The sequence below is a fragment of the Hordeum vulgare genome, chromosome 7H, assembly GCF_904849725.1.
Source record: "Hordeum vulgare subsp. vulgare chromosome 7H, MorexV3_pseudomolecules_assembly, whole genome shotgun sequence".
In the NCBI taxonomy this organism is placed as follows: domain Eukaryota; kingdom Viridiplantae; phylum Streptophyta; class Magnoliopsida; order Poales; family Poaceae; genus Hordeum; species Hordeum vulgare.
In genome coordinates, this window is record NC_058524.1 from 616,010,398 (window position 1) to 616,038,233 (window position 27,836).

Consider the following 27,836-nt stretch of genomic DNA (forward strand, 5'->3'; position numbering starts at 1 on the left):
GATCCCGCACTATTAAGAGGGGATCACAGGTTTTGCGATGAACTTGCTCAAACTACATCATCACTTTCTGCTCAGACCACATCTCCACTGTTTTGTTGTTATATGAAAACAGAACCAGTGCCTCGGACATCCGGCTTTCTCCGGACGTCCGAGGACCGGACGACCGACTAGTTCGGAAATCCGGAATCCTATACCAGAGAAATCAGAGCCATATAACTCGGACTTCCGGCTCCCTCCGGACGTCCGAGGCCCGGATGTCCGGCCAAGTCCCGGAAATCCGGAAGCCTGCACCAGTAGAAGTTGAATTCTATATCTCGGAAATCCGGCTCCCTCCGGACGTCCGAGCGCCGGACGTCCGACACCCGTCGGAAATCCGGAACCTACCACCAGTAGAAGTTGAGCTGTATAACTTGGATTTCCAGTCCTCTCCGGACGTCCGGTGGCTGATAAATTCAACATAGGTTCAGTTGTATCTACAGGCCTCGGATGACCGACCCCTATCGGACGTCCGGTCGCTGTATAATTCAAAATAGTTTCAGTCGTATCTACAGGCCTCGGACGACCGACCCCTGTCGGACGTCCGACCAGTCGCGGACGCCCGGACTTCCGACAACTGACGGACGTCCGGACCCTGTGTGACTTAAAGTGTCCCCAACGGCTCTTTTTCTCTCCGCACTATAAATACCCCCCTCCCACTTCGTGAGAGGGTTGTCCAACACAGCCTTATCCTCATAAGAACACATGTCCACCTCACACACATTTGCTCACTCCAAATCTTAGATCCCAAGAGCATTTGTGAGCCCCTTTGAGAGTTGTTCCAATCAAAAGATAGATCGTCTCCCTCTCCTTCTCTCAACCCAAGCTATTTGTGATTTGAGCAAGTTTTGAGCATTCCCCGTGATCTTGTTACTCTTGGAGGTTGGAGACTCCTAGGCGGTAGGAGTTCTTCGGAGAGGAATCAATCCGTGTGATTTCCCCCGGAAAAGTTTGTGAGGGTTTGGAAGCCACCTCAAAGGCTTACCACTAGTTGTTGAGAAACGCCTTCGTGGTGTTATCTCAAAGGGAGAATAGGGTGAGCCTTCATGGCGTTGGTGTGCCTTTATGGTAACATCCACCTCTCTAACGGTGACTAGCTTCCCTCCAAGGAAGTGAACATCGGGATACATCTTCGTCTCAGTGACCTTGGTTATCCTTGACCCTAACTCCTTACTTGTGGTTTACTTGTGTTATTTGAGCATACATACATTGCATATTGTTTGTGCTCATTATATTGTGTTGGCTATTTCTTGTACAAGATTAATCATTCAAGCATACCCTCTATATCCACACGTACATACTTACATCCCTTGATATATCGTGTGATATAGTGTGATCTAGTATCTTGTGTTGTTCACCTACTTGTCGTGTGATATAGCTCAAGTAAGTTTGTGTAACTTACTTGTGCTTGTTAGTAACTGCATTGTGTCCATCTTGGTAGATCGTGTCGTTGATACACGTTGCAGTGCCTAGTGCATTTAGGATTTGTGCTTGACAAGTACCCTCTTAGTTTATTTCCGCATTAGGTTCAAGCCAAATCTGAAGAAGTTTTTAAATAGCCTATTCACCCCCCCCCTCTAGGCGTCATCGAGGTCTTTTCAGTACTGCCCTTACTTGGACAAGCATCCCACTTATGATTAACCCCTCTCGCAAGCATCCGCAACTACGAAAGAAGAATTAAGACAAAGTCTAACCATAGCATTAAACTAGTGGATCCAAATCAGCCCCTTACGAAGCAACGCATAAACTAGGGTTTAAGCTTCTGTCACTCTAGCAACCCATCATCTACTTACTACTTTCCAATGCCTTCCTCTAGGCCAAATAATGGTGATGTGTTATGCAGTCGACGTTCACATAACACCACTAGAGGAAAAACAACATACAACACATCAAAATATCGAAAGAATACCAAATTCTCATGATTATTATTAGCATGACTTATCCCATGTCCTCAGGAACAAAAGTAACTACTCACAAAGCATAATCATATTCATGACCAGAGAGGTAATGAGTAGCATCAAGGATCTGAACATAAACTCTTCCACCAAGTAATCCAACTAGCATCAACTACAAAGAGTAATTCACACTACTAGCAACCTTACAAGTACCAATCGGAGTCGCGAGATGGAGATTGATTACAAGTGATGAACTAGGGTTTGGAGATGAGATGGTGCTGATGAAGATGTTGATGGTGATGAGTCCCCTCCGACAAGCTTATAGATAGATCCTTAGAAGTAACCGGGGCAGGGGCGCATCGCTACTGCTACTTAGTAGTAGCGCGGGTGGCGTCCCAGTGCTACTGCTAAGTAAATAGTAGCAGCGTGGGGAGGCAGGCCGGCGCTACCGCTAAGTGCTCCCATCGTCACCCACCAGGGCTGCCCATAGTAGTAGCGCTCGACTTAGACTAGCGCTACTACTATTCACTTAGCAACAGCGCGTGTCGGTGGCCCATCGCTATCGCTGCGGTTGCATGGTGCCTGCAGGTGGACCCCACTTAGCAGTAGCGCTGGGCCATCGACACACGCTACTCCTATAGTGCTTAGCAGCATCGCAGTTTTGCATCCCGCGCTACTTGTATGCGTAGCAGTTACCTTTTCTCCCAGCCCCTCCCCCTCCCCCCCGAGTCCTCTACCTCCCTTACTTAGTTCTTCCTTCTCCTACCTCTCTTCTCTCCCCGTTAATGCCTCTATTCGCCATTTGAGAACAATTTTAAATACGAGAACATTTTTTGAATCTTCTATGGCCAGTCCTGCATCACACAAATTTATGACGCTGCTCGTCGGCGACATTGCTGCAATGCAGCAGTCCATGGCTCGGCGGCCCTCGGACTTGCAATGCAGTCGTCGACGGCGACCCCCTGCGTTGTAAACACATTGCTTCCCCACGGGGACCCACAACCATGATGCTTTGCAGCGGCGGCATCTTGCTGCCTTACTACGACGAGGTGGTGATCGAAGCAGGGGGTGGCTGGTGAGATGCAGGAGGATGACGGTGTGCTCATGCGTGAGCTTTTTAAGGGTTGAGATAAATAGATCATACGGCTGGCGACCCGGTTGATTCATAGCAGTCGGTTTAAGGTTATGCATACCAATGTGCATATGGACACGTATATATGCGTCTAGTTTCACTAGCAAAAAAGTTTCGGTGCTTCACAAAACCGTGCCTCTTGCAGAAAAATATGTCTTTTTCATGCAAAAAAAAATCATTTTGAAAAAAATTAATCAAAAAGTTAAGAAAGACCGATGAAAAACAAAACATTAAAAAAACCTAAAATTCTGAAAATACGTGCGGAAAAGAAAACTATAAAATCCGAAGGAAACTTCAAAAAGCAACACGTGACAGCGACTTAGAGCACGTCAAATGGCGATGCGGAAAAGCGATCGTTGAGAGGCTTCCGAAGAATTGCTCCCTAACTAGGGAAAACCCTATTTGCCGCCTGCCGCGGCAAACTGTCAGAGATTCGCACAGGGCAGCGATGCTAGCAACGAGAGATGGGCCGGCCAGTTCCAATTATACTCAGATCGCCCAACCGGTTGTGTGAACAATCGAATATTCTGTACTTTTGGTGTCCTTTATCTTTTTTTGTTTCTTCTTCTTCTTTTCTATTCTTTTCTTTCCTTTCCTTTTTCTCTTTTTCAATATTTCTCTTCATAATAGTTCAAACTTTTCAAAATATTCTATTATATCCAAATTTATACAGAGTATTTAGAAAATGTTCCTGTTTTCATATTTTGGTTGGAAATTTGGAAAGTGATTAAATATTCATTTTTTTGTAGAATCTCAAAAAGTGTTTGCCTCATTTCCAAAAATGTTTGGTGATTTCAATAATTGTTCAACATTTGAGAAAATGTTTGTATTTTCAAAATAATTGGAAATTCAAAAATGTTCGATTTTCCAAATATTGTTCCCTTTGGCAAAGCAAATGTTTAGGAATTTCAAAAAATGTTCTCATTTTCTAAATCATTCATAAATTCGGCAAATGTTTTAGAAATTTGTTCACTAATTCAAAACATTGTTCGAAGCATTTCAAAGAATATTCATGTTTCCAAATTTAATTCGGAAGATTCAAAAAATGCTCTCATATTTAAAAAATGTTCTTGTTATAAAATTTTGTTGAGGAGTTTCGGAAAATGTTCCAGTTCCAATAGTTTTTGAAATTTGAAATAAACTTTCGTGTTCTCAACTTTTGTTCCGGAGTTTTGAAAAAAATTCTAGTTTTTAAAAAATGTTTGCGTTCTGAAATTTGGTTTGGAAACAATTATTCTCGAATTTCTTCAGGAGTTTCAGAAGATTCAAAAAATGTTCTCGTATTTAAAATTGTTCTCAAATGGCGAATAGAGGCATTAACGGGGAGAGAAGAGAGGTAGGAGAAGGAAGAACTAAGTAAGGGAGGTAGAGGACTCGGGGGGGGGGGGGGGGAGGGGGAGGGGGGGGGGGGGAGAAAAGGTAACTGCTACGCATACAAGTAGCGCGGAATGCAAAACTGCGCTACTGCTAAGCACTATAGGAGCAGCGTGTGTCGATGGCCCAACGCTACTACTAAGCAGGACTGGCGACCGTTGCGTTGCAGCACCGTCGCCGACGAGCAGCGCCAAAGTTGCAGCACCGTCGCCGACAAGCTCTAAGTTGGTCTCAGCTGGATTTCTGGGATATACTCCATTTGTTCCTAAATATAAGTCTTTTTAGAGGTTTCACTAAGAGACTACATACGGATGTATATAGACACACTTATAGTATAGATTCACTCATTTTGCTTTGTATGTAGTCTCCTTGTGGAATCTCTAGAAAGACTTATATTTAGGAACGGAGGGAGTATTTGGTCTGCATGCACTTTGAACGACCACGTGAGCCAATCACGAAGCGAAGCGATCAGACCAACTATTGGTATGCAGAGGGGCTACCGGCCGCCGCCGGCGCGGGGCTTGAGCTTCTGGGTGTAGTTGAAGAGGGATTCCAGGCCCTCCTGCCGCAGTTGCTCCTCGAATGCCTGGATGGCCCCAGAGTCCATCTCGGACACGGAATAGGTGGCTTCCTGTGTCGGAGGAAACCGCTGCCCCGCCGCCTGTCGGTGTGGTAGCCACGGCGTCGATGGCAACCTCGTCACTCTTGGTTTCATCCGCCCAACTATCAACTGAAGAAAGTGCCATAAATGTAACATAAATGACTCGAAAGTGTTATAATTATAGGCAGCTCCCTGCAATTAAGGCACCCATCAGTCATGTGCGCGTGAAAATCTTCAAGATAAAAGTTGCAAGGACACCAACTTACAGCCGGAGAGGTTTGATCCTCTTCCATCATTTCTTCAGACTCCACATCTGCCCCTTCACCATGCATCACATCCTCTTCCCCCAACCTCCGGAGTTCAAGTCTAAGATGACCAGGATGAGCGCTGATTGCGCTCCTAATGGCATCCTCTGCAGCTTCCACCTCCCTAGCCTCTGCGTCCTCACATGCGATATCTACATGGAGATATCTGAGGGAAGCAATGTGCTCAATGCCAAACTGAAAACCATAATTCACAAACACTCCTTTTGCTCGGAGCTTCAGGTGGAGCTGTTCCAGTGCAGGCATACCCCCTTGTTCAAACATCACCATGTCCAAACCTTTGCAACAAATGAAGTCAAATTGCTTTAGGCATCGGAATCCACAGCTTGCGATGATGAGCCCTTGATTGTGAGCTGAAGATTTCACCGACAGCAAGAGAACTAGCAGAGAAGGCAATTTCCCAAGGATCATAAGTGCATCCTCTCCCACTGTATCAATGTTGATCTCCAACAGTCTGAGGCTAACAAGTGAGGTCATCCATCCTGGTATTCTTGGGAAATAGTAATCTGAAGTCATCCGAAACTTGTGTAGGTGGTCAAAAGGAGCAGACAGGGAATCCAACAAAAAATCCAGGGAACACCCGGAACCACCGCCAATATGAAGAGACTGGAGGTTGGAAGTGCCAAGTTTGTCAAGTGAAGAGATCAGGCTACGGACACAGGTTTCCCTACAAATATCTGTGTCACTTATGCACCAATCTAGCCCAAGAACCCTCAGCATACACAAACGGCCCAGCTCCTCCAAAGAATTTGGTGAGTTACTGCTCTCTACTTCAACATGGGAGAGCTCCTGCAGAAGTTGCAACTCTCCAATTCCATCTGGCAATTTTACATTTTTAACAAGTAAATAAGTGAGTTGCTTCAGTCGAACAATATTGCAGGGCAATATGTTTATCAGTGCACGAGTCAGATCCAATGTCTGGAGTAACTGCAATTCCACTACTTGTTCTGGCAGCTCAATGATCCTTGTTGCTTGAAGACGCAGATACTTTAACATGCATAGTTTTCCTATATGTTGAAGATAATTGGCACCTTCTAGCTCCCCACTACTTTCCAGATCAAGAACTCTAAGTGCTCGAAAGTTTGCAAGAGTAGGCATCTCTTTATCAGTCACACAAACGGTGAGTGATCGAATATGAGACGCAGTTATAGCAGATGGTACAAAGATATCCTTTCTATCATGATCACAGTAAAGAGATAGGCGGCGAATTCTGTCTTGCAGTCCAAAAATGCTACCAGGGTCATCATATCTGGTTACAAAGTTCTCTTCCGCGGATTTAGACAATATGAGATCCCAAATCATGTTCTGAACTTGGCAAGCTTCGATTCGACCATCGTATCGGATACAAACCGATTGGATAAGACCCCTGTTAATAAGCTCATTGAAATAATACTCTCCTACTTCCTCTAAACTCTTCCCATGCTCTTCAATAATAAACCCTTCAGCCATCCATCTCCTTATCAACCGTTCCTTATCAATAACATAACCTTCCCGAAAGACTGCAAGATATAACAAGCATGTTCTTAAATGGAAGGGAAGATCAAAATATGCAAAATTTAGTATCTGCTTCATCCCATTGAGAGTAGCACTTTTATCAAGTATGGTGCCAATAGCATCTCGAACTCTCCTCCATTCATTTTCATCTGATTTCGTAGCTAACAAGCTAGCTATAGTAATGATTGCCAGTGGTATACCACCACATTTCTTCAAGATATCAATACAAATCTCTTCCAAACGAAGAGGACAGCAATGTTCAGGGTGAAATATTCTCGAGAAAAATAACTTTCTGGCCTCCGCATCACTAAGAGGTGCCATTCTAAATATATGGTCTTCAGCGAAATAGCAGCTTGGGCTAGCTATGGAAATGATGCACGTTGTCACCAATATTCTACTGCCACAGCCATTGTCAGGGAAAGCCCATCTGAGTATTTTCCATGTGGATAAATCCCATATATCTTCAATAACAATGAAGTATCTGTTATGTGCATTCACATACGAAAAGATGAGTTAGGAACAACAAAACTAGATCACAAACAAGGACAGTAAGCAATCCACTTATGTGCATAGGCTAGGGAAGAAATAATGTGCTATATCAAATTCATCAAACAAAGGGATTCTGAACTCAAAATCATGCATACCTCCTAGTTTTGAGGAATTCACTTAGTTTATGGATGAGCTGTTCCTCATCGCATTCTCTGAAGCCATTTATCTGCATGCCGACATGAGTTAGTATGCTTATAAGAATCATCCTCAGATCATGGCCTCGGGACACTGAGACGATGGTGTGGCAACAATATCTCTCTTTGAGGCTTTGGTACACCTCCACGGCAAGCGTAGTCTTGCCTATACCTCTGCAGCCAACAATTGACACCATCTTCAGCTGCTGATGGTCATCTGGATCCAACAACTTGGTCAGTCGGTCCCTCGGGCCATCTACACAGACAAGTCCGTCACCCTGATGAGCACTGAATACACGCAGAAGACTGTCGATGGGCACGACATCAGATGGTACGTGCAATGGATCCCCAGCATCATAAATGATCCCATACCTCCAGCGCCTCTCGGATGCCTCACTGACTTGTTCCTTGAGTTCTTGCAGCAGGCTCGTGTACTGACGCCTCCATGTTACCATCTTGAGCAGCTGAGCTATGTTGTTGGAGTTACCTGGGGTAGCTGAGCACACGAAATCGTCGATGCAGTCTTCCAAATCATAGGTCATGTCCCGGACCTGATTCATCCACCCCTCGACCAATGGGCCCATATCCTCTGTACTAGCCGCCCTCCTCTCAAGGAAGCTTCCCATGCTGGTCAGTGCGCACCTTAGGGCAATGATGTTGTTCCTGATGCGAGGGTTGCGTTCATCCTCCAGCATGGTAGCGAGCTTTGAGAGGACAGAGTTCATCGCCCCTGTGGACGCGCTAACCATCGCCTGTACCGCCATGGAGAAACAAATCAGATTTTCAGAATGGATGGATACAATGGGAGGTTTACTCCATTGAACCTGTTTGCTAGTTGGCTACACAGATAACAGAACAGACAGAAAGGAGAGGAAGCTCAAGGTGATGCCCCCTACAAGTCCCTCTGTTATTCTTCAATTATTTCTCCTGATATTTTTGTGAATGAGTGCGCAATCTACCTTGCAACCAAATATGAGCACATGAAAACTGGGAAGGTGCCTTGTGACTTCGACACAACCGTCCATGCCTTATCCAGGAAATAAAATTCAGAGGCCTAGGATAACCGAGTTCTAGGCAATGGCCCACACCATGTTGAGAGAATAATAACAGAACTAAAATCTGTCTAAGGATTGAAGAAGAAAGAAAGAGTGTTCCTTTCCACCAATACCTTATCCAGAAAATAAAATCCATTGGCATAGGCTGGCCAAGTTTCTTTTTATCAGCATAGGATGACCGAGTTTTAAACAATCAAAGAGAATAATAATACAGCTAAACTCCTAAAGATTGACGAAGAAAGAGAGAGAGAGAGAGCTCCTTTCCACCCATACCTTATCCAGGAAATAAAATCCAGTGGCAGAGGATGATCGAGTTTTAAGCAATGGCCCACACCATCTGGAAGAGAATTGCCATCTGGAAGAGAATAATAATACAGCTAAACTCCTAAAGGTCGACGAAGAAAGAGAGAAAGCTCCTTTCCACCCATACCTTATCCAGAAAATAAAATCCAGTGGCATAGGATGATCGAGTGTTAAAACAATGGCCCACACCATCCGGAAGAGAATAATAATACAACTAACACCTTCAAAAGATTGATGAAGAAAAAGAGAGTGTTCCTTTCCATCCATACTTTATCTAGGAAATAAAATCCAGTGACATGGATGATCAAGTTGAATAATAATACAACTAAACTCCTTCTAAAATTGACAAAAGAGAGAGAGTGCTCCATTCCACCCATATCTTATCCTGGATATAAAATCCAGTGGCATAGGATGATCGAGTGTTAAAACAATGGTCCACACCGTCTGGAAGAGAATAATAATACAACTAAACTCTTTATAAAGATTGAAGAAGAAAGAAAGAGTGTTCCTTTATACTCCCTCAGTCTCAAAATTGTTGTCTTAGGTTTATTTAGAAACGGATATATCTAAATACTAAAATGTGACTAGATACATTTATATCTAGACAAATCTAAGACAGGAATTTTAGGACGGAGGGAGTATAAAACAACATAAGATTGGCTTTCGTGGCAGTAGAAATCTATGCAACCATCGCCTATGCTTGGCCAACATTTGCTTTTGTTCAGACTTCAGACTCAGTACACGGCGTAGCAACCGATCAGTGGCTGGAATGGAGGCGGCTGTGATAAGTAGCGTCGTAGGCACTGTGGTAACGAAGCTCCACAAGATGATTGAAGACGACAGCATGCTGCGGGTCGATCTTAAGAAATCCCTCCACGACATCAAGAAGGAGATGCAGATGATGACCAAGGCCATCATCATGTACGGTGAGTCCAAGGACCACTGGCCGTGGATCCTCGAGCTGCAAGAGCTGGCGTACGACACGGAGGACTGCCTAGATATCTTTGAGGAGAAGGCGGCATGCGAGGCCAGCGTGCCATGGTACCACCGGAAGCTTCACCAGTTAAGAACAGTGAACATCCGCACTCAGTTTGCCAGAGAGCTCAAGGTTCTCAAGCAACGTGTTCTGGAAGCATTCGGGCGAAGAGACAGGTACATCGGCAGCAACACCCTATCTGCACCGGTGGAGCCGGGCGCCTCCTTCAAATTCACCTCCTACACCCCGGAGTCTGAGCTTGTAGGCATCACCAAGCCAAAGGCAGAGCTTCTTGAGTTGCTCGGGGAGGAAGAGAAGCCAAGGAGGGTGGTCTCCATCCTGGGACCTCGCGGCATCGGGAAGACAACCCTTGCCAGAGTGGTCTATGATGACACTTGTGTGAAGAGCCAATTTCCTTGCCGTGCTTGGATTGTGGCCTCAGAGCACAGAGGAGACAAAGAGCTTCTCAAGGAGATACTCCGACAAGTCAAGGCCCCCTCCTCTTCTGATGCGGATCTGGGTGAAAATCTCAATATGCACCTGCAGGCTAACACAAGGTGAACTCAGTTTCAGATATGCATTGCTAGCTTTCCTGTGCCCCCAATTCAAAATCTTTTTTTTTTATCATTTCGTAGTGCTGAAACCAACTAGGAATGTCTGAAACCAAATATATAGATCTCATCTCAACGTCATTCTACATCTTGCAACTAGATCTAGAAATGTCTGAAACCACCAGTTCAAGGTCATTCTACATATTGCTACTAGATCATTCACATGTACTTCCCGTTCTGTGCAATTGCTACTTTTGGCACACATCAACTGTATCAATAAGAAGATGAAATCAAATAATTATTTAACAAGAATAAAATACAAATATGTGTTCTTGTAGCTGTCAAGAAAAATAGGATGGTGCCTAATAATCCTCAAATTGGCTAGTAAACTCCATCAAATATTACATACAAAACAAAACTGCATCTAATAGTACTGGCATTATGGGTTGATTAAATGGGCATAGATGGATTAAGTGGGAAAGCCGGTGATACCCACATAATATTCGACGAAATAGGTGGGTGGACACGTACTCCCTTTATGTGGGCTGTGATGTGGGCATCGTGTGGGCAGCCCACATCCACCTTGCAGCCTGACTGGCATGAAAAGGGCTTTTATAAACTGTTGACATGCTTATTCATAAACTTACTATACAGTTGGATGCAACAGCGCCTTATACTGTTTTTACAACTTCTGCACACGCATCTTCAATAACCGTTACAACATGGATAATGTGGATTTTACAATTATCAAAACAATCTCTAATGTAAACCTTACCATTTGCCTCTATAAAAGTATTATCATTAGGCGATTACCTTGTAATTTCTTTATATCATCGGTGTTGGCGTTGGTTGCCTTGTAATTTCTTTTCGCAGTTTTTCGATCTATTTTGTACTTCTTTTGAACTGTTCCAGTACTTAATAAATGGCTGCATGCATCACTTGATGCAGAGGCCGGGGCGATGCCTCCTTTTCGAAAAAATTAGGCGATTACCTTGATGTTTTTTCCTATATATAAAAGCATTAATCACTGTAGCTGAAAGTTTGAAACATAACTTGTTTGTATGCCCACTGACCTCTGTAATTTTGTTGATCAGGTACTTAATTGTAATTGATGACATTCAGACTTCTCTACTGGATGCAATCCGACCTTACTTTTCTAGTAACGGCAGAATCATTGTGACCACAACTATGCACTCTATAGCCAATAGCTGCAGCACCAATGGGGGTTATATATACAGAATGGAAGCTCTTAGCAAGGAAGATTCCAAAGCTTTGCTTTTAAAAATTGTTCTTGGCGATGTGACAAAATCTCCTTCACCTCACTTTGAGGAAGGTTCAGAAAGCATCTTGAAGAAATGTGAAGGCTTACCACTTGGTATAGTAAACATTGCTAATTATTTGAAAGAACAAGGGCCAGAGAAGATCACAGTCGCTAGTTGCAAAAATATGTGCAGTAACCTAGGTTTTCATATGCATAGTAATGATGCTCTTGCAAGAATGAAGCAAGTGCTCATCCATAGCTATGACAATCTTCCTAGCCATGATCTAAAAACCTGCTTGCTTTCCGTAAGCATATACCCAAAGGATCAGCCAATCAAAAGAAAAAGCTTGGTTAGAAGATGGTTAGCCGAAGGATTTGTGGTCAAAGTCGTCAGTTGTAAAGATGACGATGTTGCTTTTGAACATTTTGAGGGCCTGATCAACAGGAGTATCATTCAACCAGTAGACATTTGCAACAGTGTTGGTGTGAAGACGTGTCGCCTTCATGGTATAATGTTTGATTTCATTGTACACAAGTCAGCCTGTGAGAACTTCATTACTTTGATTAACAATGATGAAATCATAACCAATACAAATTCTGACTGTGCTGTCCGCCGACTCTCTCTCAATAAACCTACTGAAGAAGGTGGCAAAGCAGTAATGGGAATAGATATATCCCGGATCAGGTCACTAACAATCTTTGAGCATGTTGGCCAAGCTCTTGTGGATTTTCGTAAGTGCAAGTTGCTGCGAGTGTTAGACCTTGAAAACTGCAAGGAGCTTACTGATAGCGATCTTGACAACATATGCAAATTGTTGCAGCTGAAGTATCTGAGCCTTAGGGGCACTGATGTCAGTAGGCTTCCCAAGGAAATATCAAAGCTGCTCCATTTGGAAACACTGGACATACGGGCTACAAGAGTTAACATATTGCCTAAGGAGGTTCTCAGTCTACCAGAATTAATTCACTTGTTTGGAAAATTCGAGCTGCCTTGTGTACATGGCAGAGCTGCTGGAAGTAATAGTCAGACATTATTTTCAGGGGATAGTAAATTGCAAACTTTGTCAGGATTTTTGATGGGTAAGAGCCAGACTTTTGAACAGATTATACTCAATATGAAGAAACTGAGGAAGGTTAAGATACTGGCCGAGAGTACTCCAAGTAGTGGTATCACTGGGCTTCTAGTCTCCTCCCTCAAAAAGAGATTTATCGGCACAAATCCTCTTGATTCTCTATCAGTTGATTTCGGCGACCATTCCATAGACTTCCTGGACTCCCTTAATGCCTGTTGTGCTCTTACTTCGATCAAACTGCACGGTACACTAAGGAGCTTGCCTACCTTTATCACATCGCTGCTCGGACTGTCAAAGTTGCATCTGGTATCAACTGGCTTAGATAGCAAGGTTCTATCAACACTGCAAAATTTACACCTACTGATTTATCTGAAGTTAGTTGAGGATCGCCTTGAATTTGGCAATGGCAGCTTCAACGTTGAAAAGGAGGGATTCCGAAGCCTTCAACGACTCTGCATTCAGGCCCACAAGCTTCCACAAATGAGTATCGCTGAAGGAGCTATGCAGCATCTCTACTCTCTTCAGTTTATTTGTGCAGACATCAGCGGTGTTCATGAAGATGCGATCAAACGTCTCGTGAGTCTCAAGGAAATAACCCTTGCTCCATCGGTTGATGCAGACACAAGGAGATCATGGGAAGCAGCAGTGAAGCAGCATAAAAACAGGCCAACAATTATGAATTAAAACCACCGTCTTCCAAAATATTCTCTAGGGTCAAGAATCTATAGAAGGAAACATCATGATTCGGTAATATCACTGCAACAGTTGTATTCTTATCTTTAAGGGTTTGTGTGTACTTTCCGTTCTCTTTTCTTTCACACTTGTTATTTCACTAGTTTACTTTGTCAACTAGTGAGCATATTGTGGATCTAAGACTTTGTTATTGTAGTTTGTTTAATAATATGGCTGATGCATCAATTGATGCAGAGGTCGGGGGCTCTGTTGCTCCTTTTCCAAAAAAAAAAAGTTTACTTTGTCAAATCACGAGCTCTGAATAACATACTGCAATGAGGCAGTAAGTATTATGGTTACCGGTTACCATGAAGCAGTTCTAGATATTGAACGCACTGCCGATGGTCAATGTTTTTGGGGAAGCGCAATTTATAAAATCATATTGCGAGCATCCGGAGAGAGGTCGGATAGCAGTGGCTGAAGTAGAACGACGCTGGGCGAAAAGATGGCACCAATTGGAAGAGGAATTAATAGAGCTACAAGGATAGGACAGGTGGCCAACGGAAATACCACAACATGACCCTAGAGAATAAGAAACTTTGCATACATCATCTTTTGCTTGATTAAAGCCCAAAAGATTGCAATACCTTGAATAGGCATCACCGAAATGGCCCTTAAGACATAATCTGTACCTTACAAAGCAAACCAAATGAAGATTGGTGGGAACAAAGTGATGAAGAAATAATTCGTTAAAGTATATCATGTACACACAAATGCAGTTAACAGCAAGTGACAAGTATCGTCAAATTATAATCTGGCTGAAGTGACGTAGAAGCAAATTTACAAAAGAGTTACTCCCTCCGTTCCTAAATATAAGTCTTTTTAAAGATTTCACTATGAACTACATACAGATGTATATAGACATACTTTAAAGTGTAGATCCACTCATTTTGTTAAGCTTAAAAAATGGTGACTCTGCTCCAAAATTGCTCAAAGTCAGATAACAACAAAAATACTGAAGTAGGGCATTTCATCAAAGTGGTGGTCAAGTATGTCGCAAGGCACTTGGATAAGTTAAACGGGGCATTATTCTCTGAAATCTCGCTTGTTATTATATAAGATTAAAAAGAAAGCTAATCCTATTTCATCAAAGGGGCGGCCAGCGACAGGAGCTAGAAAGCTAAGTAGATTCCAAAACAGAATCCTACGGTCACCAAGTCTTGTGTCGGTTTACAATCACCAACTTGGGCGTGGGGATTTGGCTCTCGGAAGATAAGCATGGAAGCAGCAGATCGACAGGGGAGAAAGCATCAGCGCGGAACTGCAACTTTGCCCCTAGCCATGTTTGGGATGGCTAACCTGCTGGTCCCCTGGATTGAAGTGGTTGCTGCGGGAACCACCGGAGGTCCCCCGGATTTCTCCCCTACTCTGACGAGTGCCATTGGGAATGGGGACGGTGTCGCCGCGGCGGCGCGACGAGCAGATGGGACTTTTTTTTTGTTGTTGTTGTTTTTTTACAAAGAGAGAGGAGGAGGAAGGAAGCCGATGAGAGAGAGAGAGAGAGAGACGCACTTGGGTTTTTTTTTTCAGCAAAAAGAGGCAACTGAGCCGGCCCAGCGCGACATGTTAAATATGTGACGCCAGATTCTTAGCGTTAAAAGTCTAATAATGACCAGATTTGCCATGAGAAAATATATAAAATTGTCATGCTTCTGTGTAGGATCCGTCACGCTCTTACAACAAAAAACGACATGTAGGGCAAAAAAATCAACAGAAATATTGCCATGCTGCAGCGATTATTTGTCATGCATTCGATCGAGATCCGACGTAGCTAAAACGTTTGATTTTTAGCCTTTAAAATATGGCATTGGGTTTATATTGAAACCCTTTCCATTGGGTTGCGATTTTATAGCCTTTAAAATCTGACATCGGATTTATATCGAAATCCTTTCCGTAGGGTTGCGCGTCCGACATAAGAGCATCTCTAGCATATCCGATAAAGACCCGTGCCGTAAATTTACGGACTGCATGTAAAAAAAATCACGGTGCCACGAGGTCTCCCGTGAAATAGGTCCACTCGAGTCTTCCCGCAATTTTTTGGGGGACAATTTTAGAGAATCTATTTTGCGCCGGAGGCCTCGCGATACCGTAAAAATTTCATAGGGCAAATATTGACAGGTGCATGCATTCATATAGATGCACGAAATTTATATATACATAATCACACTAGTTCATCAAATTCAAAATCATGCGTAATATATGAGGTAGCAAGCTTAGCCATACAAAATGCACAGTCAAACAAAACAAAACATGATCAAATGACTGGCTGTCATGAACAAACATCATCATTGTTGTGAAGACTGACACCACCACCACCGGCCCTAGTACCTTCATCACCATCATTCACATTGACCGGAGAATGAGCACCACTATCTTCAACAACTTGGACCGGAGAATGAGCACCACCATCATCATGAACACTGGTTGCCGAAGCACCACTGCCACTTCCACCACCATTGGCAAAAGTTTCACCACCAAAAAAATCAGCATTGCCGAATGCAAAAACCCCTCCCAACCCCACGCAACCACCTACATTGTCTGACCCATCAACCATAAGATTTTGAAGCTCCATCATTCTGTGATACATGATCTCCATTCTTCTTAATTCCCATAATACTTTTGTCATTGCACATGCCCTCCGGATTCATCATCACAAAACGGTCCTCCTCGGCGGTCCTCGTGTCCCTCGATACATCCATTTTTGCATCATAAATTATTATTAATATTTGTATTATTGTTGTCCATTATTCTCTATTATCATACAATTCTTATATCCTTTTCTCTCTGAATACACAAGGTACATCACAAAGAGGCAAATATCTGGAAAATGGAATTCTGGACCAGGAAACCGAGAAAAAGGCAAAAAAATCAGCAGACTCCAAATGACGTGAAATTTCCCAGAAATTTTTTCTGAAATATTCAAGAATTATTGGACCAAAAATATACCAGAGGGGCGCCACCTACTGGCTACAAGGCAACAGGGCATGGCCACCCTCTGGTCACACCTTGATGCCTTGTGGGGCCCCTATTGGCCCTCTGATGTCCCTCTTCTCCTATACGGTGTATTTTGACCTAGAAAAAATCGTAAGCAATCTTTTGGGATGAAGCGCCACCGTCTCAAGGCAGAAATCTGGGCAGAGGCCCTTTTGCTCTCCGGCAGAAAGATTCTGCTGGGGAAACTTCCCTCCGGGAGGGGGAAATCAAAGCCATCGTCATCACCAACGCTTCCTCCGTCATGGAACGACCAATCTTCATCAACATATTCACCAGCACCATCTCATATCCAACCCTAGTTCATCTCTTATATTCAATCGTTGTCTCAAAATCTCAGATTAGTACCTATGGTTTACTAGTTGTGTTGATTACATCTTGTAGTTGATGCTTGTTGGATTACTTTGTGGAAGATATTATGTTCAGATCCTTAATTATTATTATTACACCTCTGATACTGAACATGCTGATGATATGTGAGTAGTAACTATTGTTTCTGAGGACATGGAAGAAGTCTTGTTATAAGTAATCATACAAAGTTGGTATTCGTTCGGTATTTTGATGATATGTATGTTGTTACTTCTCTTAGTGGTGTCATGTGTACGTCGACTGCATGACACTTCCCCATTTTCTGGGCCTAAAAGAATTCATTGTGGAGTAACAAGTAGATGATGGGGACATAATTTCAATGTGTCCTCGGGAGCGCTTGCTTGATTTGGGATCCTGCTCCCCGCATGTCACTTGAGGGGCTCGATTGTGGTTGTGCCGCCCTTGGCCTTGGAAGCATGGTGCCGAGCAGGCCTGTATCCGATGGCACTAGCGAGGATGCACGCTGGTGGCTGATGACGAGATGATGTATATACTTCCCGTTTCTCGTTGGTTACCCCAAGTGGAAGTTTGAGATGTAGTCAGCGACAAGTTTTCCCTTACATGGAGACTGTAAGGTTTATCGAACCAGGAGGACTCCTAGGCTCAACAAGTAGGTGTCCGCTGTCGTGGCTAGCAGTAGACGTGGACCTACACACAAATAACTTTGCTCCCAACGAGTACACAGAGGTTGTCAATCTCTCCGGCCTTATAGTTTGCAAAGGATCAAAACACAAGCATGAATAGTAATAGTGATTGTAACGGAAAAGTAAATGAAAACGGTAAATGATGGAGGTGTAAACAATGGTGGTGATATGGACCGAAGTCACTGTTGAAAATATGCCCTAGAGGCAATAATAAATTAGTTATTATTATATTTCTTTGTTCATAATAATCGTTTATTATCCATGCTATAATTGTATTGATTAGAAACTCAAATACATGTGTGGATACATATACAACACACTGTCCCTAGTGAGCCTCTAGTTGACTAGTTCGTTGATCAAAGATGGTCAAGGTTTCCCGGTCATAGGCAAGTGTTGTCACTTGATAATGGGATCACATCATTAGGAGAATCATGTGATGGACAAGACCCAAATTATATACGTAGCATATTGATCGTGTCATTTTATTGATATTGTTTTCTGCGTGTCAAGTATTTATTCCTATGACCATGAGATCATATAACTCACTGACACCGGAGGAATACCTTGTGTGTATCAAACGTCACAACGTAACTGGGTGACTATAAAGGTACTCTACAGGTATCTTCGAAGGTGTCCGTTGAGTTAGTATGGATCAAGACTGGGATTTGTCACTCCGTGTGACGGAGAGGTATCTCGGGGCCCACTCGGTAATGCAACATCACACACAAGCCTTGCAAGCAATGTGACTAAGTGTAAGTCACGTGATCTTGTATTACGGAACGAGTAAAGAGACTTGCCGGTAACGAGATTGAAATAGGTATGCGGATACCGACGATCAAATCTCGGGCAAGTAACATACCGAAGGACAAAGGGAATGACATACGGGATTATATGAATCCTTGGCACTGAGGTTCAACCGATAAGATCTTCGAATAATATGTAGGATCCAATATGGGAATCCAGGTCCCGCTATTGGATATTGACCGAGGAGTACCTCGGGGCATGTCTACATAGTTCTCGAACCTGCGGGGTCTGCACATTGAAGGTTCCACGATGTTTTAGTATAGTTGAGTTATATGTGTGGCTACCGAATGTTGTTCGGAGTCCCGGATGAGATCACGGATGCCAAGAATGTTTCGTGTAACGACAACCACCAGTCAATGCCAAGAATGGACGTAGCAAATTCCTCCTTCGGACGTAGCAAAAGTCAACTACGGTTGCAGCAAAATTGGCATCGCCGCTGTCACAGGTTGCAGCTCCACCATGAATGGATGTAGCAAAACTCCCTATCGGTCGTAGCAAAAGCCAACTACGGTTGCAGCAAAAAACTCTGGTGGTTCCAGCATCCTGTTGACACGGTTCCAGCATGTCACCATGTTGAGCGTCGTTGTCGTTGCAACTTCTGCGAGTGCCCACAGCAGCTTTTCCATCGACCGGATGCAACTTTTTTACACCGTCGGTTGTAGCACGCACAACAAAAGGGACGCATCGTTGTAGCACACACGACCAACGAGCTGCCGGCCACCACATCCGTTCCAGCATCGACGACGCCGGTTGGGGCATTTTTTGTGCTAGGTCTAGCTCCGCGACAATGCTCACAGCACAGACGTGTGCGATGAGGAAGAGGTGTCTTGGAGCACAGTCGTGCAACAACTACCAGGGGCGTTGGGAGCACGAGCAAGCAGCGGCGATTGATGCGGCTGCGCTAGCTGGCTATAGCTAACAAGAAGAGAGAGGATGATGAATGCGACGAAAACAGATCCAATCCGCGATGAAGAAGATAAGGTAGAAGAGGAAGCGGTGGGTGGTGGGCCATAACATACATGTGGCAAACAATGAAGGTTGTAGAGGGTGCTACTGGACGCATGGTAGAAAAATATCAGGTGGCTTGCGCAGCCGGCGGAAGTTCCGCCGGACTGTCGTAGACAAACGTTTTTCTAGAATTAATGGGTTTCGATAAAATAAGTTAAAAGCATAGTTGCCAAAAAATTAATTTCAAAAAATATATTTGATACTGTTCTTGTTTAAAGATCTTTCTAGAAAAAAACCATAAAACACATTTTTATTTATTTTTCCTAGTCTAAACACAGTTTATTTTTTATTTTTTCCTCCTATCCCGGTAGAGCCTGTCTCCGGTGACGACGTGCCTCGCCCCAGCGCCGCCCGCCTCATCCCGTAGCCGCCCTTCCCTGCCATGCATGCAGTGTAGGAGCCCTGCGCCACTCGTCCCAACCGCACGGTGCGTGGCGTGCTCACCCGTCCCGATTGAGTCCGGCACTGGCCATCGCCGGGCGAGCTCCCCCTCCCCTCCCCCCTCCCCGCCCCTTCTCTGGCGTCGCCCGTCCATATTCGGGCCACCGATGGCCTGCTCCGTCCTGCCTGCGGACGGCCTTGCCTCAATAGTGGAGGTTGAACCGACCGCAATTCGGACCAGCGACGGTAAATTCTGACGTGTAGCGGCTTCTTTCAACGTGCGGAGACGAATTTCGGTGAGTTTCAGATAGATTCGAGGCAGTTCCATGGCTGCGTGTCTGTTCCAACAAAGTTTGACCGATTTATGAGTTGAAATCTACCTTGAAAACCGTACACATATATTTTTTCACGGATGGATTTACAGCGTCCCTTAAAAAGTTTAAGGGCCATACAAATTTTACGTGTCAACTAGACGCTCTTTTTTCAACCGAAACTATACATACATCGTGTTTTTTTTAACGATTTGACCATTTTAAGGGTCTTTTAGAGTTGACCTTATACTCGGCCGGTTCATCGATCGCAACCCGCACCCGAGCGGTCGAGTCGACCTCCGGTCCGGCGGCACCCAACCGAAACAGGCTCTTCTTCTTCTTGCTCCGCAAGAAGCCCACCCAGGCCGCATAAGCCCACTTCCCCCGACCACCAGCAGCGCCGGCGACCCCTCCTCCTCCTTCCCCCACTCCAATCTAACCCGGCGACCCCGCGACTCCGGCCGGCCATGTCGGTGAGTGCCCCTGCCCACCCCCGCGCCCCCCTCGCCGCAGATCCCGATTTCCCTGCCCGCCTGACGGCCCGCCCCCTGCGCAGATCTTCGAGTACAACGGCTCCGCCGTGGTGGCGATGGTGGGGAAGAACTGCTTCGCCATCGCCAGCGACCGCCGCCTCGGCGTGCAGCTGCAGACCGTCGCCACCGACTTCCAGCGGGTCTTCAAGATCCACGGCAAGCTCTACATCGGCCTCTCCGGCCTCGCCTCCGACGCCCAGACGCTGTGAGCCAGATCCCTTTCGCCTCTGGTTGATGTCGGTTTCCCGCGGCGGCGGTCGTGCCTAGCTTAGGGTTTGTTTGTTTGTTTGTTTGTTGGCGTCGGGGCGCAGGTACCAGCGGCTCGTGTTCAAGCACAAGCTGTACCAGCTGCGGGAGGAGCGCGACATGAAGCCCGAGACCTTCGCCAGCCTCGTCTCCTCCATGCTCTACGAGAAGAGGTGAGGGTTCTAAACACTGGTGCGGCCACAAACTGAATTGAATTGCGAAACTACTAGTGGAGTAATCAGCTGGATACCGCATATAACAATTTGTATGTACTGGGCTTCACTTGTTCTTAGCTAGGGATACAGGCAGCTGGTTTTAAGATCCAGCATAGACATTTGCAATAACATTACTATTGCCATGAAGCTTATGGCTTGTCCTGTATGAACATATATATATAGCCATATAGGTAGTGTATACTAACAAGTAAGAACACAACTGCAAAGCAGGTGCCGTAATCTTCATAATGGAGCGATTCATTTGGCGCCAGAAATATATTAATTTTCACAGGGTTCATAGCTTGCTAATTTGCTCAAAAGTACCATCCAGTATTTTACAGTGTAGTCACCTTTTGAAGGGTGTACTACTTGTATGATCTATATAGAGCTACATGTGGATATGCAGTGATGTACATGCATTTTAGATTCCCCCTTTGTACTTTTTCCTCTTAAGAATTAATGAGGATACTCTTAGCAAGTTAATTACAGTCCAGGAGTAGGAAGTTAGCTGAGCATCAATAATTTTTTAGATAACTTATACAGTAAATCTGGACACTTCTGGAACCAGAACCATAGGTCCAGAGCTTCCTTTTTCCAACAGTGAAAATCCTGGTGATTAACTGGCCAATTGTGTTAGATATGAACCACAATTTCTGATTGATAAGCATGATACTTTAATGTTTCTACCTATGCAGTACTTATGACTTCTGGCATTGTGATAGTTAGCCTTTGCGTATAGTAATGAGCTCAGTCGTTAGCCTTTCATACTAATATTGGCCTATGTCTTATCTATGCTAAACCGCGTGTCTCATTATATATGATTTGATAACGGAGAGAGGTTAATCTAACTATTTTGTGCTAATGAAACGCTCCAGATTTGGGCCGTACTTCTGCCAGCCTATTATTGCTGGACTTGGACAGGATGACGAGCCATTTATTTGTACCATGGACTGCATTGGTGCAAAGTAGGTATCAGTTTTTTGAGTGTGTTCTTGCCTTCTGCACTTGTATTTTTCATGTATTTCATGCACATGCTTGATTATCTGCTTCTCATTGTAACCATTTACTCTGTCGAGTACTATGCTTGTTTGGTTCATGGGGTAAGGGAAAGTTCCCTTTACAATTTATCCGCTTCTCATTGTAACCATTTACTCTGTCGAGTACTATGCTTGTTTGGTTCATGGGGTAAGGGAAGTTCCCTTTACAATTTTTTAAATTATACTCATGAGTAGCAATATGGCTAAAAGTATTTTTGGAATTTTGTTTTTTGTGTGAGCATATGAGTACTCAGAATGTTGCTCATTTGACTCACCAACCAATACACTAGCACACAATCTCTCTGTCCCATATAATTGGTATGCTGGACATTGGTTAACTCCCTTCTACTGTTTCTTTACTAAAGCTGGCAATCATTTCCCTTTCTCATTTCATAAGTTTCTTGGCCATATTGAAACCAGACCTTGGCCGTAAGTTTCTTGGCAATCACTTAATTATGCTTTTCGCTGGGTATCTCTATGGTTTGTAGATCTTGTGCCATCAGCTCTTGTCTATCATTCTTGTGAGCTAATTGTAGATATTTATTTATATGCAGGGAACTTGCTAAGGATTTTGTTGTCTCAGGGACAGCATCAGAGTCTCTATATGGTGCCTGTGAATCCATGTACAAACCGAACATGGTATGCGCCTGTATCGCCAATTTTAGGCATTGCAACCTTCTTTAATTACAACCTTCTTTAGTTAGTTGTTCTTGTGAGAGGTCCTGGGATACATCAACATCACATTTCTCTCGTGGGCCTGCCAAGTTTTAAGCTGTTCCTTGGGTTACCATTGCCTTGCACTTTAAGGCGCAAGCATTTCTACTTATTTTTTGCGATACAAGCTGCCTGACAGCATCTTATTTTCCATGACAAAAGGAACCTGAGGAACTCTTTGAGACCATATCACAAGCTCTGTTGTCATCAGTTGATCGCGACTGCCTCAGTGGGTGGGGAGGCTATGTTCTGATTGTGTAAGTTCACTACTCGCTTTTTTACCTGCTCTCTGAATTGAACCGTTTTTAGTGTTGAAGTGTTACACACCTTGCGCGGAAACAAATCGTCAGTAGTAAACAGTGGACAGGAGTACCTGGATAAAAAGCTCAAAGCTGTACTGCATGCCGCTCCTGTTAACTGACTATTGATCTAGTTCCTTGACATCTTGTCCTTTGGGTTTGCAGGACAGCGACCGAAGTTCAAGAGCGAGTGCTCAAGGGCAGGATGGACTAGATTATGTATGGCCTAGAGTTCTTGAGCCGCTTCCGGATATGCTTCTACGCTTGCTGTTTCGACATCCCTGTTGTGCCCCAGTTCCGAAGCAACCTTGTACTGTCAAAAATCGATGATATTTATCCGTAGAAGAGACATTTGTTTTCTTTTACTTTATATCCTTTTTATATGATGAAGTGAATGGTGAGACATCTCCATCGTGGTGGAACATATCAAATCATCATTTTCTCTAAGTTTAGGGATGGTAACTCATCATTTTCTCTAAGTTTAGGGATGGTAACGGTAAACCTTACACTGGGTAAGGTTCAAAAAATGTATCGCAACAAGGGATTGCACTGTAAAAATGTATCTACTCCTTTCAGGGGTCTCCACTATAGCTGGCCAAACGGGCCGCTCGGCACGGCCTGATTCGTGCCTAAAAAAGCATGGCCCGTATACGGCCTGGCTTAATCATGCTGTGCCGGCCCGGCCCATGGGCTGAGTTTTCAGAGTGGGAATGTCCCGTTAGGCACTAATATGGCCCATGACACGGCCCGTTTGGCCTGAAAATGGGTAAAAATAGTTATAAAATTTAAAAATAGGTAAAAATAGCTATAAAATCTAAAATAAAAATAGCTAATCGTGCCGTGCCGGCTCATGTGCTTCAAATCGAGAAGCGGCCCAGACACTAATGGGCTCGTGCCGTGCCGCGGCCCATTTAAATCGTGTCGTATCGTGTCAAAGCATTCTTATATTAGTTTACAGAGTGAGTATCTAATATTGATAAACATTTTGAGCTTTTGTGATCCACCGTTGGAGCTTCAGTAGTGTCTAATACCGATGAACATTTGAGCTTTTGTCATCCACCGTTGGCTTTGTTCTTGTTAAATGTTAAAAATCTCATAGTTAGGGCCGACAAACATTTGTATTTGCTATTAAGTTTTCTTGTGTACCATGTCCGTATTTATACATGAAAACTTTTGTTGCCCAGGCTTCAAAACATTTCTGGGCACGCCACTGTCCGCGGCTGCTCTCACAGCTGCGGTGGTGCTGCTGATGTTGCTGGTGTCACTGGCGGCCACACGCACATCGACCATACCATACGATACGAGCAAAGACCCGGCGGATGTTCGTGGAGTGGAAGGCCAAGTACAGAATGACCTATAAAGATGTCGGCGAGGAGGAGTGCAGGTACACGGTGTTCAAAGGGAGCCACCGCCGTGTCGACCGGGCCAACGCCCGCGACGCCGGGGTAACCTCTTACTGCCTCAACCATCGCAACAGTCTCACCAAAGAGGATATTTTTCGGGGGTACGGGGTCTGGATGTGGGAGGAACTGTATGAGGAGGAGACCCGCCGAATGTTCGTGGGGTGGAAGGCCAAGTACGGGAAGGCCTACAAAGACGTCGGCGAGGAGGAGTGCCGGTACAAGTTGTTCAAGGGCAATCGCCGCATCGTCGTCAAGCTCAACGCCGCCGCCGGGGAACCCGCATACGGCCTCACCAACGAGGGGGTCCGTGAATGCTGCGACGGGAGCGGAGGGGTTCAGAACAACCCGGAGATGGAGGGAAAGCTGAGCGTCAGCTGCTAGGCTGCCGCCACCGATACCATGTGGTTGATTGTATAGATACCATTCGCCTCAGATGGAAAATTGTCTTTTTTCTACATGATGCTAAATTGCCTCAGAGGCTATTTAGGACAGGACATACCCAGTGGAGGGACCTGGGTGTGTCCTATCCTAAATAGCCTCTTGATCTTGGAAACACCTTAAATCTGAATTCGGTGTGGATGTTTCACAATCTTATTGGTAGCAGCGCATACTCTGCATTGTCATCACTAGCGTAAAATCTCCTCGTAATTTTTACTCATTTGCAAATATTCCATATATATTCGTTACGTTTTACTTGTTTTATATAGGTTTGCCGGTGCATTGCCACAGAACTGAGAGAAAATTCAGAGTCTGTAAGTAGCGCCGTTCCTGGAGATGAAGCACACATGTGGATCTGAACGTCACTTCTGTTTGTTGCCGGAGAATTTTAGAATAAAAATGTTGCTAATGTAATATGGTAAATTTGAGATGAAAATGTATTCATTTCCATCCTATCACAAAGGTTGTTTCTCATGTGTGTTTTCGGCTATTTGTTATGTCAAACTGGCGGACCTCCTAAGTCAGCTGTGCCATCCGAAAAACTTACTTTATTATGAGGACAGGGTACATAACTCGCATGTTATTATTGATAAGGAGTAGCTGCTAAGCAGCGGCTCCTCCCGTGCATTTGCCGTTGTGGCCGGGGCTCTCCCCCATGCCGCTACGAGTCCCCAAGTAAACACTACATGTCGTGATCAGTAACCCTTATGAATAGCGTTTTTTGATGTTTTTGCTGGTGAACAGTAACTATTTGCTTATTTCAAAATATTTAGTAATCCAAATGTTTAGTTTTATATTTGGTAATGTTTGATTTTTACTAAGGAATGCATAGAATAGTCAATTGGTTACGTTCCTCCTTGGAAACTATACAAAATTTGATTCTGGTACATATATTTGTTATCCAAATGTCCACTTTATATGCACTTAGCCTTGGAAGTTGTTAATTAAGATATAGGTAACTTTAAAAAGGATTTTGTATTATGATCTTAAATTGTATTTTTTTGATTTCTTGAGCCCTCATCTTTACCTACATTTTGGGCTTGTGAATCTTTCTTCTATTCTTTTGGTAATTAATTTCATTATTCTTTGTACATTTTAAATGTGCATGTCTTTTTTAGCAAAGTTTTAAGCTATAGTTGTTTGAGCAGGTGCCGCTATGTGGCATAGCCCGCTAAACTTGCGAAATAACGGGCCTGCTATAGCCTTGTTATAGCTGATTTGGAGGACCACCGCTATTTGGCATAGCCCACTATTTAAAACACTGCTTTTTAGCAGATGTAACAATGTCACATTAATCACAAATTGGCGAAAATTCTGTTGTCGGCAGTGCCACTAGCATTAGAGGCAACTGCAAAGTATTAGATATTGGAGAGTGGTGCAAGATTGGGAAAAATGTTGTGATTGAGAAGGTGATATTAGCAGAAACAGATGAAGAAAAAAAAATCAACTGTCAAAAATAGATGCACGATGATAGTTTCAGAAGGGACTAGGTAAAAACTGCACAAGCTTATGCCCAATGGCAAAATAATGCCTTGCTCGATGACTTCAATTTTTATTCCATAGCAATGCACTTGTTTTTTGTGTGGAAGTTAACATTCTGTTTGCACACTTCTCTAGGTGCAGTTATAAGGATTTTGAAGCTGCTCACACAACTTCTTTGAGGACCAAGCCCAGTATCATGGAAACCTCATTGGAAGTGCCTCTGGCTGGCGAGCGACCTACTCCCTGCGTCCCCACACTCCTCCTCCCTTCGCCCTTCTCTGTTGTTTATTCCTCCCAAGTTATGCCACAATATCCCAAATCCCTCACCCCCCACTACACTATCCTTACTCCTCTGGTAGCCCATCGATTTTTGGTTGATTTTGAAGACACAAGCCTCCAATCTTTAATAGTCACAGATCCTTAATCCTCTGGTAGTCCATCTGTGTTTGTTAATTTTGAGGAGAAAGGGGGGAAGTAATTACAAGTTTGCATAATATATGTGCAGTGCAGGTCTGTCAATGTTTCCGGACAAAATGCTATGATACATTCTGCAGTTATTGCAGAAATTCATGGTATGACTCTTGCTGGGATAGTGGTGTCCTTAAAATGGTGTAGAAAATCATGGGGCAGTAGATTGTTCTGTACTGATTCTAATTGTAAGTACCGGAGATTTAACATATATCCATGTTGTAGAAATCATGACATACTTCTTTCCCCGATTAAAAAAAATATATCATCCTATATATTCGTGCAACTGGGAGTTGTTAATTTGGCAATCTGTTCTGTCATCTTATTGAATATTACATTTTTGTAGAATTACATGGCTGAATTGACCATTTTAGTATATTTTGCAGTCCCAGAGGCGTATAGCTATTGCAGACATGTACACTACACTCTGAATCACTACATCTACACAAGCAAAAAAATGTGTGATGTGTCGTACAGGCAAGATGGTTTTTTTTTTTCAAAACTAGTACGAAATTTATAATAAATTCGAAAATCATGTATGCGTTTTTAAAAATGTTAAAAGTAGCACCCCGTCGGCCCGTGGGTGGCCGAAGAGGGGCGGTCGGCCTCCAGGAGGCCGAAAGTTTGGGCCGACGCGCCGACGCAGATCAGTCGTCAAATAAATATGCACCAGTATCCGCTGCTTTCAGTTGGTGGCAAATCTTTTTCTAGATCGCCAACTAATCTGTCGGCCGAGGTTAATTAATTATATTTTGTACAGTGTCAATGTAGTACTCTTGGAGTGTACCGGGTGTAATAAGGTCTGGTACCGCTGATTTGGACACAATACTAGCTTTCAGTAGAAAAAATTCCGAGGAGGGTACCGAGGTTAATTATTGGGTGTTTTGTTGCAGCTAGATCCGCGAGCTAGCCTTGGACGTGGAAGACTGCGTCGAGCTCGTCGTCAGCCTCGGCATCAAGTCGGGCTGGTCCTGGTTGTGGCGCCTGCTGCATGGCACCGTCAC

General features: G+C 44.0%; 4 protein-coding genes across 4 annotated transcripts; 3 read left to right on the forward strand and 1 right to left on the reverse strand.

The window, feature by feature from the left end:
- Positions 1 to 4,818: 4,818 nt before the first annotated feature.
- LOC123413234 (disease resistance protein RGA5-like) lies at positions 4,819 to 8,429 on the reverse strand. Its single transcript, XM_045106177.1, has 3 exons — positions 7,500 to 8,429; positions 5,305 to 7,336; positions 4,819 to 5,230 (listed from the first exon to the last, which is right to left on the reverse strand). The coding sequence occupies exons 1-3, from the start codon at positions 8,300 to 8,302 to the stop codon at positions 4,934 to 4,936; spliced, it is 3,132 nt and encodes a 1,043-aa protein (XP_044962112.1). The 5' UTR covers positions 8,303 to 8,429; the 3' UTR covers positions 4,819 to 4,933.
- Positions 8,430 to 9,406: 977 nt separating this feature from the next.
- LOC123413235 (disease resistance protein RGA4-like) lies at positions 9,407 to 13,658 on the forward strand. The gene is made up of 2 exons (XM_045106178.1): positions 9,407 to 10,429; positions 11,518 to 13,658. Exons 1-2 carry the CDS (start codon positions 9,666 to 9,668, stop codon positions 13,439 to 13,441), a joined length of 2,688 nt encoding a protein of 895 aa, XP_044962113.1. The 5' UTR covers positions 9,407 to 9,665; the 3' UTR covers positions 13,442 to 13,658.
- Positions 13,659 to 20,327: 6,669 nt separating this feature from the next.
- LOC123411078 (proteasome subunit beta type-3-like) lies at positions 20,328 to 23,488 on the forward strand. The gene is made up of 7 exons (XM_045103998.1): positions 20,328 to 20,470; positions 20,554 to 20,735; positions 20,842 to 20,949; positions 21,867 to 21,956; positions 22,583 to 22,667; positions 22,905 to 22,999; positions 23,207 to 23,488. The coding sequence occupies exons 1-7, from the start codon at positions 20,465 to 20,467 to the stop codon at positions 23,253 to 23,255; spliced, it is 615 nt and encodes a 204-aa protein (XP_044959933.1). The 5' UTR covers positions 20,328 to 20,464; the 3' UTR covers positions 23,256 to 23,488.
- Positions 23,489 to 24,321: 833 nt separating this feature from the next.
- Positions 24,322 to 24,882, forward strand: LOC123409540 (the record flags this gene model as incomplete). The annotated part of the gene is made up of 1 exon (XM_045102409.1): positions 24,322 to 24,882. A coding segment is annotated over one exon (504 nt), but the record flags the coding sequence as incomplete, so codon positions are not given.
- Between the last annotated feature and the right edge of the window lie 2,954 nt (positions 24,883 to 27,836).